This window comes from Hyalella azteca, unplaced genomic scaffold, assembly GCF_000764305.2.
Source record: "Hyalella azteca isolate HAZT.00-mixed unplaced genomic scaffold, Hazt_2.0.2 contig14244, whole genome shotgun sequence".
NCBI classification, from domain to species: Eukaryota; Metazoa; Arthropoda; class Malacostraca; order Amphipoda; family Hyalellidae; genus Hyalella; species Hyalella azteca.
Genome location: NW_025944135.1, coordinates 32,078 through 46,516, shown reverse-complemented (window position 1 = coordinate 46,516; position 14,439 = coordinate 32,078). Strand labels below are relative to the sequence as shown.

At 38.6% G+C, this 14,439-nt stretch overlaps 1 protein-coding gene across 1 annotated transcript; it reads left to right on the top strand.

Annotated features, from left to right (window-relative positions):
• Nucleotides 1-3,050: 3,050 nt before the first annotated feature.
• On the top strand, nt 3,051-13,761 carry LOC108679964 (probable ATP-dependent RNA helicase DDX47). The gene is made up of 8 exons (XM_018168711.2): nt 3,051-3,356; nt 8,537-8,630; nt 9,260-9,424; nt 9,978-10,144; nt 10,813-10,946; nt 12,129-12,261; nt 12,744-12,887; nt 13,568-13,761. Exons 1-8 carry the CDS (start codon nt 3,324-3,326, stop codon nt 13,742-13,744), a joined length of 1,047 nt encoding a protein of 348 aa, XP_018024200.1. The 5' UTR covers nt 3,051-3,323; the 3' UTR covers nt 13,745-13,761.
• The last annotated feature ends 678 nt before the right edge of the window (nt 13,762-14,439 follow it).

The window sequence follows — 14,439 nt, the reverse complement described above, 5'->3', positions numbered from 1 at the left end:
ATAAATACCGTAACTGAGATAAAATTTGGGGCAGACGCTCCCCTTAAGTTGGAAAAATATAATAGTTTGATCTTAAAAAAAAAAACTCTAAATATCCATGTTTATCCTTTCTAAATAACGTCAAACAAGCGTTTAATAACAATTCAGGTAACTGGGCAATTGTGAAGATTTCCTGGAGGCGTAGCACAAAATTTTACTAAAGGCAGAGATAATGAAAAACTAGCTTTAGTATTATTAGGAATATCTTACCAGGACTCCATTCCACAGTCTACTAATTGGCCTACTATTCTAGACACTGCGTCCCTACTCCATAAGGGCTCCATGGCGCCTGAACTTGTTCCGAACGCGTAATGAACTTGACTAGTATACGTACGGTACCCATAAAGTGTTAAGTTAAGTTAAGACTTAAGACCATTAAGTTAAGACTTAAGAGTAACATTTTTTAACTCAATACTCAGCCATACATTGACAGGTTTGCGGTGTTTGTCCGACCACAAATTAACTGCCATGTCAGTTAGTCAGACAAATTTTGCTAAATCTGCAAATTAACTCAATTTAAGTGGTAACTGTCTATGGCCCTATTAGCAATAAAGGTCTAACTTGGCATTCTTCAACCCATGTTTTCGAAATGATTCGTATCGTAATTGAAAAACTTGTTTTGTCGTAAATAATTCAGACAAATCTCGTCTTGTCTCGTTATGTCTCGTTTCAAATCTGTCTGTCTCGTCCTGGTTCATAATTTACCAGGACACAAGTTTTAAAGTCCGGGACAGAAGTCTTGTCTCGGTTCATACGTTTATTCCGGGACAAATTTTACCCTCTGTCCCGTTATTTTTTTCCCGGAATTTTCTCGTCTCGTTTTGTCTGTCCCAGTTCATTTCGAGAAAATTATTTCGGGACGCAGGAGTCTACGCTGCATATTATCGATACCGACAGACGATATGTACGTCGTCGTACGTCAAGTCAAGTAAATTGGCTCGCAACAACGTTTTTCATGTGTAGCAAAGGACTAAAAAGGAGAAAATAAAATAATGATGAAATTTTTTTCTAAATCACGTTTTTCTTGTGGACTAAAAAGTAGAAAATAAATTATGGCTCGCCCCAAAAAACGTGGGTCGGGCTGTACGTTCACCATCAATGGCATCAAATTTCCAAAATTCGTGTGTTGTGTGCTTTTTGCTTTAATCATAAATCTGCCCGACACACGTTTTTTGGGGCAAGCCATAATTTATTTTCTACTTTTTAGTCCACAAGAAAAACGTGGTTTTTAAAAAAGTTTTTTCTAATTATTTTATTTCCCTCTTGTTTGAGAGTGTAGAGTAGAATTTTGCCTTGGCTGCTAAGTCAAGAGAAGCTCCAGGCTGCCCCCACCCTGACCCAGGCTGGACTTTCAGCTAGCTGCTAGCATAGTGATGTCATGTGTGGTGCCCACTGTGCAGAGAGTAGATGAATAATGCAAGATCTTTGGCGACGCTTCAGTAGCCAAATTTTCGCCTTCAGAAGATCTTGCCGACACATTTAGATTGAAATTCTTGCATTTAATATATTTCTCAGTCTTCGGCCTACTATTTAGAAAAAAAGTAAGGTTTTCGGTGCATTGGAAGGAATACGATGCAGCGAAGCTTGTCCGGAAATCAGTTGCGATGAGTTCCCGCAAAAAATGTAAACAACGTTTTTTTGATTGCATAGTTTCGATCACATTAGAGTGGTCAGACTGCTTTATTACATGTTCAGTTGACACTTGCTGTACAATCGGACTGTTTTTAGGGTAAAATTAGTTATTTGGGGTAACACGTGCATGCAACCTTGTAACTAAGTTTGTGGCTTGTAAATAGTTTGTCATTACTCAGCGTAAATGGCTTTTCATTAAAAATTACCCGGCGACGCATCTTTAAAATGGCCGGCGACGCTTTGGGCTTAAAAATCCATATATTGGCGACGCTGCATCCACCCTCTGCATAGTGGTGTGGTGCAAGACTGCAAGTTAGGGCATGGATGAGACAACTAATACTGGATTAGACATTTTTACCTTGAATTGCTGAAAAGAATAATAGCGTGATGACTGACCATAGTGGTAGCATTACAAAGTCCCAACTTTGTAATGTTTGGTGCCTTATTGCTTTTTATTTTATTTTTTTAGTTCATAGCCCATGTGTATATAGACATGAGACGCTGTATAGATATAGATGTGTATTGTATATAGATATGCTTCGCGGCTCTGCTGTGTTTCACGGTTGTCGGTTTTGCCATGTTCATCGGCTCTGTTGTGTTCATTGGCTCTGCCGTGTTCATCGGCTCTGCCATGTTCCACGGCTCTGCCGAGTGCTGTGTCTTGTACTCTTCAATGGGTTTGCCATCCATGCTGCTATGTTATGTTATTGCATTTTGTATCTTGTTGTTCTTTTGTTCTAAAATTTTTTATTTATTTTTATTTTATTTTATTTTTTTTTGCTAATGTCAGTATTGTGTGTTTTTCTTTATTTTTATTATATTAATTTTGGCCTTTTTATTTATTTATTTATATATTTATTTTTTCAATTTTCTTTGTTTTCTTTTATTTTTTCTTAACATTTATTGCATTCATTGCTTCATTCTTGTTATTTATCTAGGTATGTTTAATTTTTGCATTACTTTTATTTTATTTATCTATTTACTTTTTGAATTTTTTTATTTTTTATTTATTTTTTTCTATTTTTATTTATTTATTATTATTTTTTATTTACTCTTATTATTCTATTTTATTTTATTTTTTTTTAATTTTTATTTTTTATTTATTTATTTTTTTTTTATTTTAGTATTTTTTATTTATTTATTATTTTTTTCCATGTGTGTCAGTGTGTGTGTGTTCTCTCTTTGTTTCAGATTTTCACTTTAAGAGCTGTTTAATTGTTAGGTAGGTACCAATTAAGCCCAGTTTAGGCAAGGGGCTTTATGGACTAGTTTCCAGTGCTCCTATAAGAATAAATAAGAAAGAAAGAATACTGTACAAACTACTGTAGTAGTTTGTATTTTCATAATTTTTATGAAAAATATACATTAATAATTCTTTTTCATGTGTTCTACCCACAGTTTGTTGGCTAGTTAAAAACATATTTTCAAACTTACCATACTGAAAAACTTATGTGAGGAATGGCTGAAGACTAATATTGTGAATTTGTGATACCAACTTTATTAGTACCTAACTTTAAGTAGGCTATCAAGCAAACAAAAGTAGCCTACCTACCTAAAGGCTAAGTACGGAAGTAGCAGCCCTTGACTGGTGACCTCCTTCTTCTGTTTTTCAAGACAAATCTTCAGCAGTATCTACAAGAACAACAATTACAATGGAAGAAAGAGAAGTTACTTTCAAAGATTTGGTAAGTGTCTATTGTAATTTTGTTGCTAAAGGCAGGGAAAAATGAAAAATTTAGCCCATATTTCTAGAACACAGCCCCATCGGCCTCATGCTAGACTGGAAAATCCAAAATTGTGCATAAACCACCCATAAATGAGACAAAAATGCTTGACTGCTAACAATTTGATATCTTTTTAAGCCCCTTTTTGAAACAGATTGTTGTATCACTTGTAGCTACATGGGCTAATTTTGAAAAATTAAAATTTTGAGCAAATTTTTTATCTGTAATGTTGGACGGAATTTTTTATAAATATTGATAAAGCAAGTTTCATATGTGATTTTTGTAGAAAATTAAAGGCAAAGATAACCATTATTCTTGTATTTTGCTGAAAAAATTGTAATAGGCCTCTAGGGTGAAGAGGGTGCAAGCAGCGTTGCCAATATATGAATTTTTAGCCCAAAGCGTTGATGGCCATTTTAAAGATCCGTCGCCTAATGTTAATAAGAAAATGCTGCTAACAACTTTGATAGTATATCCCTTACTCTCCACAAACTGCAACACATATAGCTTGGCAGCTATTTGGCAGTCGATGCGTGGCGCCTTCTATTTAGACTAGAGAGAGCAGCAAAGTAGAGTGAGGCTTAACACGATTCTGCCGCCCAGACTGCCAAGAGATGGTGCTGTGCTCATATCAACAAAGCTATCCTGAACCCTATGTCCTAGCAACTGTTGCTTAGTTCTAAAATTATTATTGTTCTCGTTATTCACTGCATGCGTCACTTGCGGTCTTTCAGATTTTAAACTATTTTCTAAATAGGGTAAACACACCATATTCCAACACTATAAGGACATAGCAAGAAATGAATGGCTATAAAAAGATCACCGTATGCGCAACTCGAGTTCTGATTGCTTTATGTCACTCTCAAAACACCACACTATGCGCCAGCAATGATGAAACGTCACAAACTGTTGCCATTTTTATTTAAAAGCCTTTAGAATCCAAATCTACAATTTGCTGAATTCCAACGCTGTGTGTGACTAAATTTGGCATATTGTGAGACTAATTTTGACATCACTGAAATGTGCTGTGTGATGTCTGTAGACTTGCAGACAGAGCGCTTCAAAACCGTAAATCATAATTCAATGCCCTCTGTTCAAATTCCAATGCCGTATCGGAATACGACACAGCTCGGAACTAGCTGTGTGTGTCCAATTCTGAGCTGTATTGGAATTAGTTTTTATGTGTCTAAAACCGTCTCTTAACTTGATCATCTATTAATTTATTTACCACTTAAAATCAGCAAATACAAGTATACTTGAAGGATTCCTAATATATTCACAGACTTATTTAAGTCTCAAACAATAATATTCTTTCTACGCAAACAGTTTATCACTATTTGGTAGAGCAAGGTCAACTATCAACTTTGACATGTTTTTCGATGTTCTCACTGGGTGACGTGGATTTTTGCGCTGAGGATCTTAACATTTTCCTGCCAGACCTAGTGTTTTGTGGAAATCTGGCGTGCAATAGTATGACTTCACTATTTCAACCATCTATGCATGCATGGAACTAAGATAAATCTTAATATAAAGGAAAAAGTTGAGAAGTATCGGAATTACCCATGATGTCGGAATATGGTGCGTTTACCCTAGTTTGCTGAAGAATGGCAAATGTCTAGAATGTAATAATTTCAATCCAAATGTGTCAGCAAGATCTTCTGAATGTGTAAATTTTGCTGCAGAAGCCTCTCCAAAGATCTTGCAATATTCACCTACTTTCTGCACAGTGGATGGTCCATAGGCAAAGCCAATTTTAAATTTTTGGCAGAAATGTCTTGCATTGTGGCATGGGTAAAAACAAAATTTCAATTTTTGTAGGTGATTGTTGAAAATTGCATAATGGAAAGGCAACTGACAATCAAGGGCTGAGGGGAAAGGGAACTGGCAGAATCTGCACAACAATCACTTTATCACCAGTGTTCATGCAGGTTGGAATTCTAAAAATTAAGGTTCATATACTGTCAAATGGAGTACTAAGGGATGGATGAGGTGAGGTAAATTGGGACTGTCGTCCCACATATTGCAGAAATGTTGTAGCAGCTAAACTAGTCAAGATATTGCAAAACCAAAAAAAAGTGGCATAAAGTTGAACATTTTTACTACCGGTATCTATGTAACTCAAAGCAAGTTAAAAAATCATAAATTTACTACATATAAAAAATCCCTGAAAAAAGTGTGGAAAGAGATTTTGGAAAAGTTCCTCTGCTAAGCTATGTAGCAAAAAAAAAAAAAATAGTAGCCATGTTAAAAAATTTTACCTACATGAAAGATGCACACAGGTGTTGGCTCAAAAAACATGAATGACTGAATTTGGATATCTCATTAAAAAAATGGGAGCCATATCTGCAAGATAGGGTCATAAGGGACACCCCTGAAAATGCATTTTCAGTAGAACCTAGATTAGCAAAGGCTCCATTTAATAAAAAATCAATTAACATAAATTTACCTCACTCAGCGAAAAAAAAAATTTCACTTGACAAAAAATTAATGCATCATTGGTCATCACAAAATTGTGCATAGAATGTCATAGATCAAATTGTGCAACAGGCAACATAGAATGGAAAGTAATTAACCTAAACTATGATTTATTTGCAAAAAAAGACAGATGCAGAATTGCATTTACGGATGCATTACATGGATGCATTACAGGAGCCTTGGTTACCACATTTACCTGGTTTTAATATTGGGATAATTATTGAGTTTTTCCATATGGGTGGAATGGAGGTGGTGGAGACAGAGATACGGTATTAAAGATCTGGGTGAGGAACTGGAGGCCATGTGGGCCAAGATGTTTGAGGCGACGGACCATGAGGCTGTCCAGACCCCAAGCGTAAGAATTGTTGGAGGCTCTGATGGCGAATTTCAACATGTTGGGGTGAAAGGGGTGCAATCCCTGTCCGGGGGGTACTCAGCCCAAATTCGACGCATAAGGTGGCAGGTGGATGTGTTTTGAGAGTGCAGAGCAATGGAGGTGAATAGTTTGCAGAAGGAGATGGAAATCTTGCGCTGCGACGAGAGGGGGGTCTGACCAAATTGGATTGGCTGGTTGGGTGAGGGCAGCTAAGCTTTTGGGATAGTAAGCAGAGGAGATTTCAGTGTTTTGACTGGTGGGTTTGCCTGTTGCTCGAGGCGAGATGTGTCTGCCACGTGTTCCTGGCATGAGCCTGTATTGAAGTAGTGATTTCTAGGTTGAGTTCAGGGAGCTGGGATTCATTAAGGTTGTGCGCCCTGATGTCATCCCATTGCTCTATAAGCAACCGGGTGCCAGGGTTGGCTGCGGAGGAGAACTCCTTTCGAAAGCCCATAGGGATGTGCTGCTTGGCAGCCACCGCCAAGACGCCTCTTGCTGCAGTGAAGGCGGGCCAGTCTGCTTTCTTAAAGTTAGTATAAGAGCGGGCAGACCTGGGAGCTGGGGCCTCAATGGCGGGAGGTAAATGAAGCAAGATAGGTAAATGGTCGGAATTCAGGGTGACTTGAGGAGCTCATGAGGTGCTGAGTAGCAGCTGCCATGCGATGATGGCAGGTCAGGTGGGGAGGGCGGACCATGGGAGAGAAGGCAGGTCTGCAAATCCTCATTGAGAAAAACTATGGGGGAGCCAGAGATGAAGTCATCGATGTTGATCCCTCTCGTTGCTGCTCTATGGTCCTTGGTGTGGGAGAACCAGGAGGGGTGATGGGCATTGAAGGCGCCCACTATCAGACAGTTGTCCGGGATGGTGGCAATGTCAGAGAAGTCCGGGGAATATCCCAGGAGGCAGGAGGTGGCTGGTGGGATGTATATATTGACAATACGGAGAGGGGAGCCATTAAGAGGAGTGGAGATTGTTGTGGTCGTTATGGTGGTGTCGCTGGGCAGGAGGTGAGAAATGTCATGGTTGTTATGGTGGCATCACTGCGCAGGAGGTGAGAAATGTCATGCCTGGTGTATGGGATGTCATGACAGATCAGGATTAGGAGACCGCCACCTTGACCACTGGGACGGTCCCTACGCTCCAGCGTGTATCCGGGAAAAGAGGGGGGGCGGGAGGCAGCTGATAGTTTAGTCTCCTGGATACAGACAATCGCAACATCGTTCTGTGCGAGGAAGGCAGCCAGTTCATCTGTGCTGGATTGGATCCCATTGCAGTTAAAGTGGAGGATGCAGAGGCAAGGGAGTTAGGGGGTAGGGGAGGCTGAGGTTTCCCGACCCTTAAGCGGAAAAAAATAAGGTGGGGTAGGCTTCCACCCGGCAGCAATCCGGGCGGGGGGGGCCTCTGCCATTTGGCCAGTCCTACGGTGGGCTGGGCGCACCCGGCCGACGCGCAGGCCAGGGTACCCCCACAACGAAGACATGGCAGAGATCAGAGGCTCACATGAGTCACATGCCAATGCCATATACAGATATTCTGAAGTGGAACACATGTTACTTCTATTCATAGTTCATACAGATACAAAGTTTTCATTCTTGAAGAAATAACACAGACAAACAGCTTGTACTTTTTACCCTGAATTGTGTAAGCCAGTATAATGTTTTATCCATTAAATTCAGTGTTGCTTGTTTTTCCATTACCTCTATCATAAATCACTCTACTGAAGCGTTTCACCTTTTATTTACAGTCACATGACATACACAATTCTAACTTGTGGTCAAGGTATGCTTCCATACACAACAGCTCAAAACAGACGATATTTTTAACTTTATTTGGAGCTTTGAGTTTATACCTAACAATATACCTATGTAACAAATTTTCTAATGGTCCTATTTATATCCATTGTTAGAATATATGAATAAATAAGCTAGATGATATTTTTTTTTCTACAGAGCAATGTTCTGCTAACAACTGCATTCCAAATGTCAGAATGCTCATCTTGCAAATTCTTCATAAAGAGACAATACAATAACAATGATTTTTTTGGAGCTGCCATATGATGGCCCTTGCATTGACCTTTAAAGTGAGCTCAAACTTGTTTATAAAATGTTTCATGGTGAGAAGTTATAAAAAAATTAAATTAAATTTTAAATTGTCCCTTATTCCCTCATTTGATGGTAGTCACGAATCATAGGAATGGGTAAAGTTTGCTTGGAAAATAGATGCATACATTCTGTGCCTGGGTGATAATTTATGTAGTATTACTGACAATATAATATTCTTATCTTCCAGGGCCTGATTGATGAGCTGTGTGAGGCTTGTGAAAAAATGAAATGGACCAAACCTACACAAATCCAAAAAGAAGCCATCCCTGTGGCCTTACAAGGTATTTCGTAAGCTAGCATTTACTTAAGGAATTTGTATCTAGCATCTTGTCATTCATATTGTGCTGTGGAGGATATTCATTACAGCCTTCAGTTTTTCTTTTTTTTTTTGTGCTTTGATTTATATAAACATTCAGATTAAAAATTAACTAACCCTTTAACAGCACAAATGCATCAAACATTTAAACAAAAGTAAACTAGTATAAGAAGCATTTTAGAGCTATTTTCAGTGCTACTAAGATTAAATCAGCTGTGTGCAAAGTCATTCCATATGGACCTCAAATAATAGCTATTGAAATGTTTGTCATAAAACGTGCTATTGTTGTTCATGCTAACTCTCATTGATTTAACTTTTTCTAGTTGTGTTTGCTAATGGTAGGAATAGTCACATTGAATCCTCCTTGTTCTTGGTGTAGCTTTAAGAATTTTTAAAATATGACCTGAAAGATTTTTTGTACTCTGCAGACACAAAAAAATATTTTTAACCCTCTGTGTGTGGCAAAGGAGTTCATTGCATACACCAGAAGGGAGCTCTCATTATTTTGCTAGGATGTAAACTCATTACTTGAATCATTCTACAGATTTTTTAAAGAATTGTTAGCAAACTTCCAATAGGTTTTTATATTTTCAGGCAAAGATGTTGTTGGGATTGCTGAGACTGGTTCAGGCAAGACAGGAGCCTTTGGACTGCCCATCCTACAAGCATTATTACTAAAACCTCAACGCATGTTCGCCCTCATCCTCACACCCACCCGAGAGCTGGCCATACAAATTAAGGAGCAGCTCGATGACTTGGGTTTGTCTACCGTCTGTTATGTTTCCTGTGCTGTAGATTGATGAGTGAACTAAATTTTGTTCAGGTTGGGACTTTGAACAGTTGTGTTGAGGTTATGATCCATCTTAGCTAGATTGATGAATGAACTAAATTTTGTTCAGGTTGGGACTTTGAACAGTTTTGTTGAGGTTATGAAACATCTTAGCTAGATTGATGAATGAACTAAATTTTTATTGGCCAAGATGACTGACGGTTGTCTAGCTAATGACGATCCTTGTTCAGGAGACTGTTAAATGAACCATGTTTTTGTCAAGGCACGGGCTTCAGGCTGTTGTGTTCAGCCAATGATGTATGTAATTTAGATTGATGAATTATAGAAATAATTTTCTCTAATTTGATCACCTAATGATGTCATAGGCACCCTAGATTGAAAAATAAATGTTCATTGTTATTTCCGAATGGTTTTCTATGCAGTCTAGATGAATAATTAATCATATTTAATGTGATCTTGAAGTTCATTGAACCGGACGCCACGATAATTGCACCATACAATAATAATAATATTTATATGCAGGTCGAGAGTTTGGGCTGTCGTGTCTGGCAGTGGTGGGTGGCATTGACATGACGCAGCAGGCGCTGATGCTCCTCAAGAACCCTCACATTATCGTTGCCACCCTCGGCCGCATCGTCGACCACCTCAAGCACCTTAAGGGCTTCTCACTTTCTTCAATTAAATATTTGGTAAACAAAAATGTATTACTTTGTGGTATTACATTTCTCAACACATGTTGAAGTGAATACATCTAGAAGTTTAGGTAAAAAGAATTTAGTTCCTTTGCTACTATAGTAACTGGTTGAAAAGAATTTGAAAATATCATTTAGAATCTCCCAGTTCTTCATAGCAATGTCGTTAGCATTGCTGAAGAGAGACATGTTCTGCATGCATCAATTTGTATTCACTGTGTTAGTTATACGGTTATTTAATACATGTTGAGTAGAAAGAAGTTAGGAGAATGAATTTACTTCCATAGTGAGTTGACATTCAAATTTAAGATTTGTAATGAGTTTGGAGTTTTTTATATTATGTTTTTTTATGAGTCACTCTACTTAAATGAATTATTGACTTGTCAACCTACCATTGAATAATCATAGGGAAAATTACTTAGTAACCTACTAGAAATTAAAATGTATATTGTCTCAGAGAATTTTCGAAGAAATTGAGAATTTTTTTAAATAAAAGTTCTTTCTCTTTCTTCTTACTTTAAAAACTTTTGTCTGCCAAACACTTTGTACTTTCTCATTTGTGTATGCAATTAAAAATTTTTTAGAAATTATAAACACGTTGTCTTCAATATAATAAGAACTGTGAAATGCAAGCAATCATGTGATATTGTACCAATCTTGTGCAGGTGATGGACGAAGCTGACCGTGTATTAAATTTGGATTTCGAGGAAGAAGTGGACCGCGTGGTGCGGGCGCTGCCTAAGCAGCGTACCACGATGCTCTTCTCGGCAACTATCACTAATAAGGTGACGATAATGACGTGTCTCCATCACTAATGAGGTGTCTTCATCATTAATGAGGTGTCTTCATCATTAATGAGGTGTCTTCATCACTAATGAGGTGTCTTACTAATGAGGTGTCTTCATCACTAATGAGGTGCTGTCTCTTATACACATCTAGATGTGTATAAGAGACAGGACCAATACCTTGTAATAGAACCACTGCCTTGTAATAGGACCACTGCCTTGTAATCGGACCGCTACCTTGTAATAGGACTGCTACCTTGTAATAGAACCACTGCCTTGTAATAGGACCACTGCCTTGTAATCGGACCGCTACCTTGTAATAGGACTGCTACCTTGTAATAGGACTGCTACCTTGTAATAGGACCGCTACCTTGAAATAGGGCTGCTACCTTGTAATAGGACCGCTACCTTGTAATAGGAACGCTACCGTGTAATAGGACCGCTACCTTGTAATAGGGCCGCTACCTTGTAATTGGACTGCTACCTTGTAATAGGACCGCTACCTTGTAATAGGACTGCTGCCTTGTAATAGGACCGCTGCCTTGTAATAGGACCGCTGCCTTGTAATAGGACTGCTACCTTGTAATATGACCACTACCTTGTAATAGGACTGCTACCTTGTAATAGGACCGTTACCTTGTAATAGGACCACTACTATGTAAAAGGACAGCTACCTTCTAACAGGACTGCTACCTTGTAATAGGACTGCTACATTGTAATAGGACTGCTACATTGTAATAGGACTGCTACCTTGTATTAGGACTTCAACCTAATCTTAATTCGATGGACTTTGTGATGAAATAAGTGACTTTCCCCCACAATTTTTTTAATGTGTGCGACTTGTGTCTAGTGTATGTATGCATTTTTCACGATTCTTGGATGATAGTCACCCTACCTATGACATTTTTACTATTTACGCCCCATAAATATGACATTTTTTACTATTTCATTTTGTTTACAAGTTTTTAGAACAAAAATGTTAATGTGGTTTGATGAAACTCGCTTGATTTTGCACGCTATGCATTGAACTCAACTTCTCCGTAATTAGTACCAACAGGTAAATGCTTTGAAATAATGCCATGGCAAGGTTTGGTGTTGTTTAGAGACTTAAATATCCCATGCGTAGATTACAGACCTTTATTTGCATTGAAAGGGTTTTGAACATTATGCTGTTATAAGTGTTATTGTTTTTTCAGAGGCTTGGACATCCCGTGCGTGGATTACGTCATCAACCTGGAAGTCCCTTCATCAAGCGACGACTACATTCACCGAGTCGGGCGCACAGCGCGTGCCGGTCGCTCTGGTGTTGCAATCACGTTTGTATCGCAGGTCAGGATTAACTCCTGGGGCCGTATCATCAAAACTCTTTTGTGTACATGTATCTGCCGACTGCTCGTCTATGATTGGTGGGTTTAGTTTGAGAAGCGGTCATTGATTGGCTGATGAAGTTACGAATACTTAACTGTTTTTGTGAGTACGGCCCCGGTTTAGGTTAAATTCATGTTGCTTCACTTGAATAAGTAGAGGCATTTTTTTTACCAAATTCACGCTGCAATTGAAAAGGTGAGGTAATTTTTGCCAAATTATTGAATACGCATAGGTGATTTTTTTCCAGATCAACTGAGTACCAGAAAGTATAGAATAAGTTTATTTTTCTCTGAAAATTAAATTTAAGAATGTCGATTTCACTGTTGTATATAAAGCCACGCTGTGCAACACAAATAAAATAACGATGAAATGAACAAATATCGAGTTCCTGTCATCATCTGGACTGTGTTTAGTCAACAGTTGAATTGTATTCTTTTCAACAGTTTGAAATAGAAGACTTCCTACGCATCGAGAAAGTCGTGCTGCAGGGCTCGGATGAAAAGAACATGCCAGTTTATCCAACCGAAAAGCAAGACGTTGAAAAGTTCACAGAAAAAGTCATAGCTGCGGAAAAATCAGCCAAATCGGTGGGTTTCATTCTTTATTGCGGGAGAATATACCTACCTATATAGCTTGATGTGAGAGCAGTTGATTTTAGTTTCGCTTATTACATTGCCTGTATCAATTCCACTTTTCTTTAACAACTTGAACGTTCACCGTTTTTTTCAATTCATCTTTTGGGAGAGTATATCCCAAACTAATTAGCTCTCTCATCCAAATGTTGCTTAAGTGTCATGATAACAAAAACACAATGCATCACTCAAGTTATGAGTGTTCACCCACCGTGTTCTTCCGCCATGAAATCGGTTATTAATTTGAATATATTTCATCCATTTTATCTGTATTACCCATTGTTATCTCCTATAATCATGAAATGGACTAGAATTCCTAATCTGTAAATCTAATTTTCGAACGATTATTTTTAGCGCATTTTCTCATTTATGGAAAAAATGCACTATAGTGCTCGCCATGTCCGTCTGTCTGTCTGTCCGTCCGTCTGTCCGTGACCTCAAGTTTTCGTCGACGAGAAGATGCGCTCTTTGTCACTCACGGCAGTGAGTACTGAGTTATATTTTTTAATGTTTAACATGAAACCAATTTTTTTTCTACTCGACCTATCTATTGTTTCAGTCGACAGGCCATTCATCATCAATAACCATCTCGGTTATTGGACTTCAAAATCTAAGCTTATTGATAATAATTTCAGGAGATGAAGCGCATCGAGGACGTGAAGAAAGCCAACAGAGGCGAGAACAGCGACGACGATGACACCGAAGAAAGCAAGCGCGTCAGGAAGCGACTTAAGAAGGCACAAGACGAGGAAAAACCAAAGAGAAAGTTTGTTGTGAGGACCAAGAAAACTGTCAAGCCTAGAAGAAAATAAAATCTTGTGCATTAATACTATAACTTTTATTGCATTCAAAGGGAGGCTTTGTTACTTTGATAGTTGGAAAATTGAATGTAGTTGGCTCGGACATTTAATAGCCAAACTGACGAGCGCTCTCTACGTTTACCATGAAAAACCTCGGCACTTAGAACTGATGATGCCATCTGATCATACGGACCAGAAGCTTCATGACTACTTCAGCATATATACGGTTGACTGTTTTTAGGCCTTCATACTGGATGTCTGCTGGCTCTTTGAAAGCTCATTTTTATAGACTTTGAAATCCGTATTGATGGGATTGACATTCCTATTTCTCATATTGTCATTTGTGGCGCTATGTCAAACCTGCCTCCAGCTGCAACCTTACTGCAGCGCTCTGGTTATTTGCTTCCTTTGTGGTGGCACGGAGTACAGCGTGGGCAGCGGACCCTCTATAGGGATATCGGCATGTGTAAGAAGTGATGGTATGGGTTGAAAATCATTGGAGAAAGACGTATTGAGCTTGGGGGCTGAAACATTGTTGGTTAGCAGTTAGTGTGGCGAGATAGGTCAATTGAGTACAGCTGCTTAGGTGCCAGGATGACATTATCTATAGCATTTAGATGGTTGATGTTGGCTCCTGGGCTGCTTTGAGAGGTAATTTTCTGGCCTACGGCTGCGCACCCGTGCCACGTAGACGGTTTCGTGCAGTA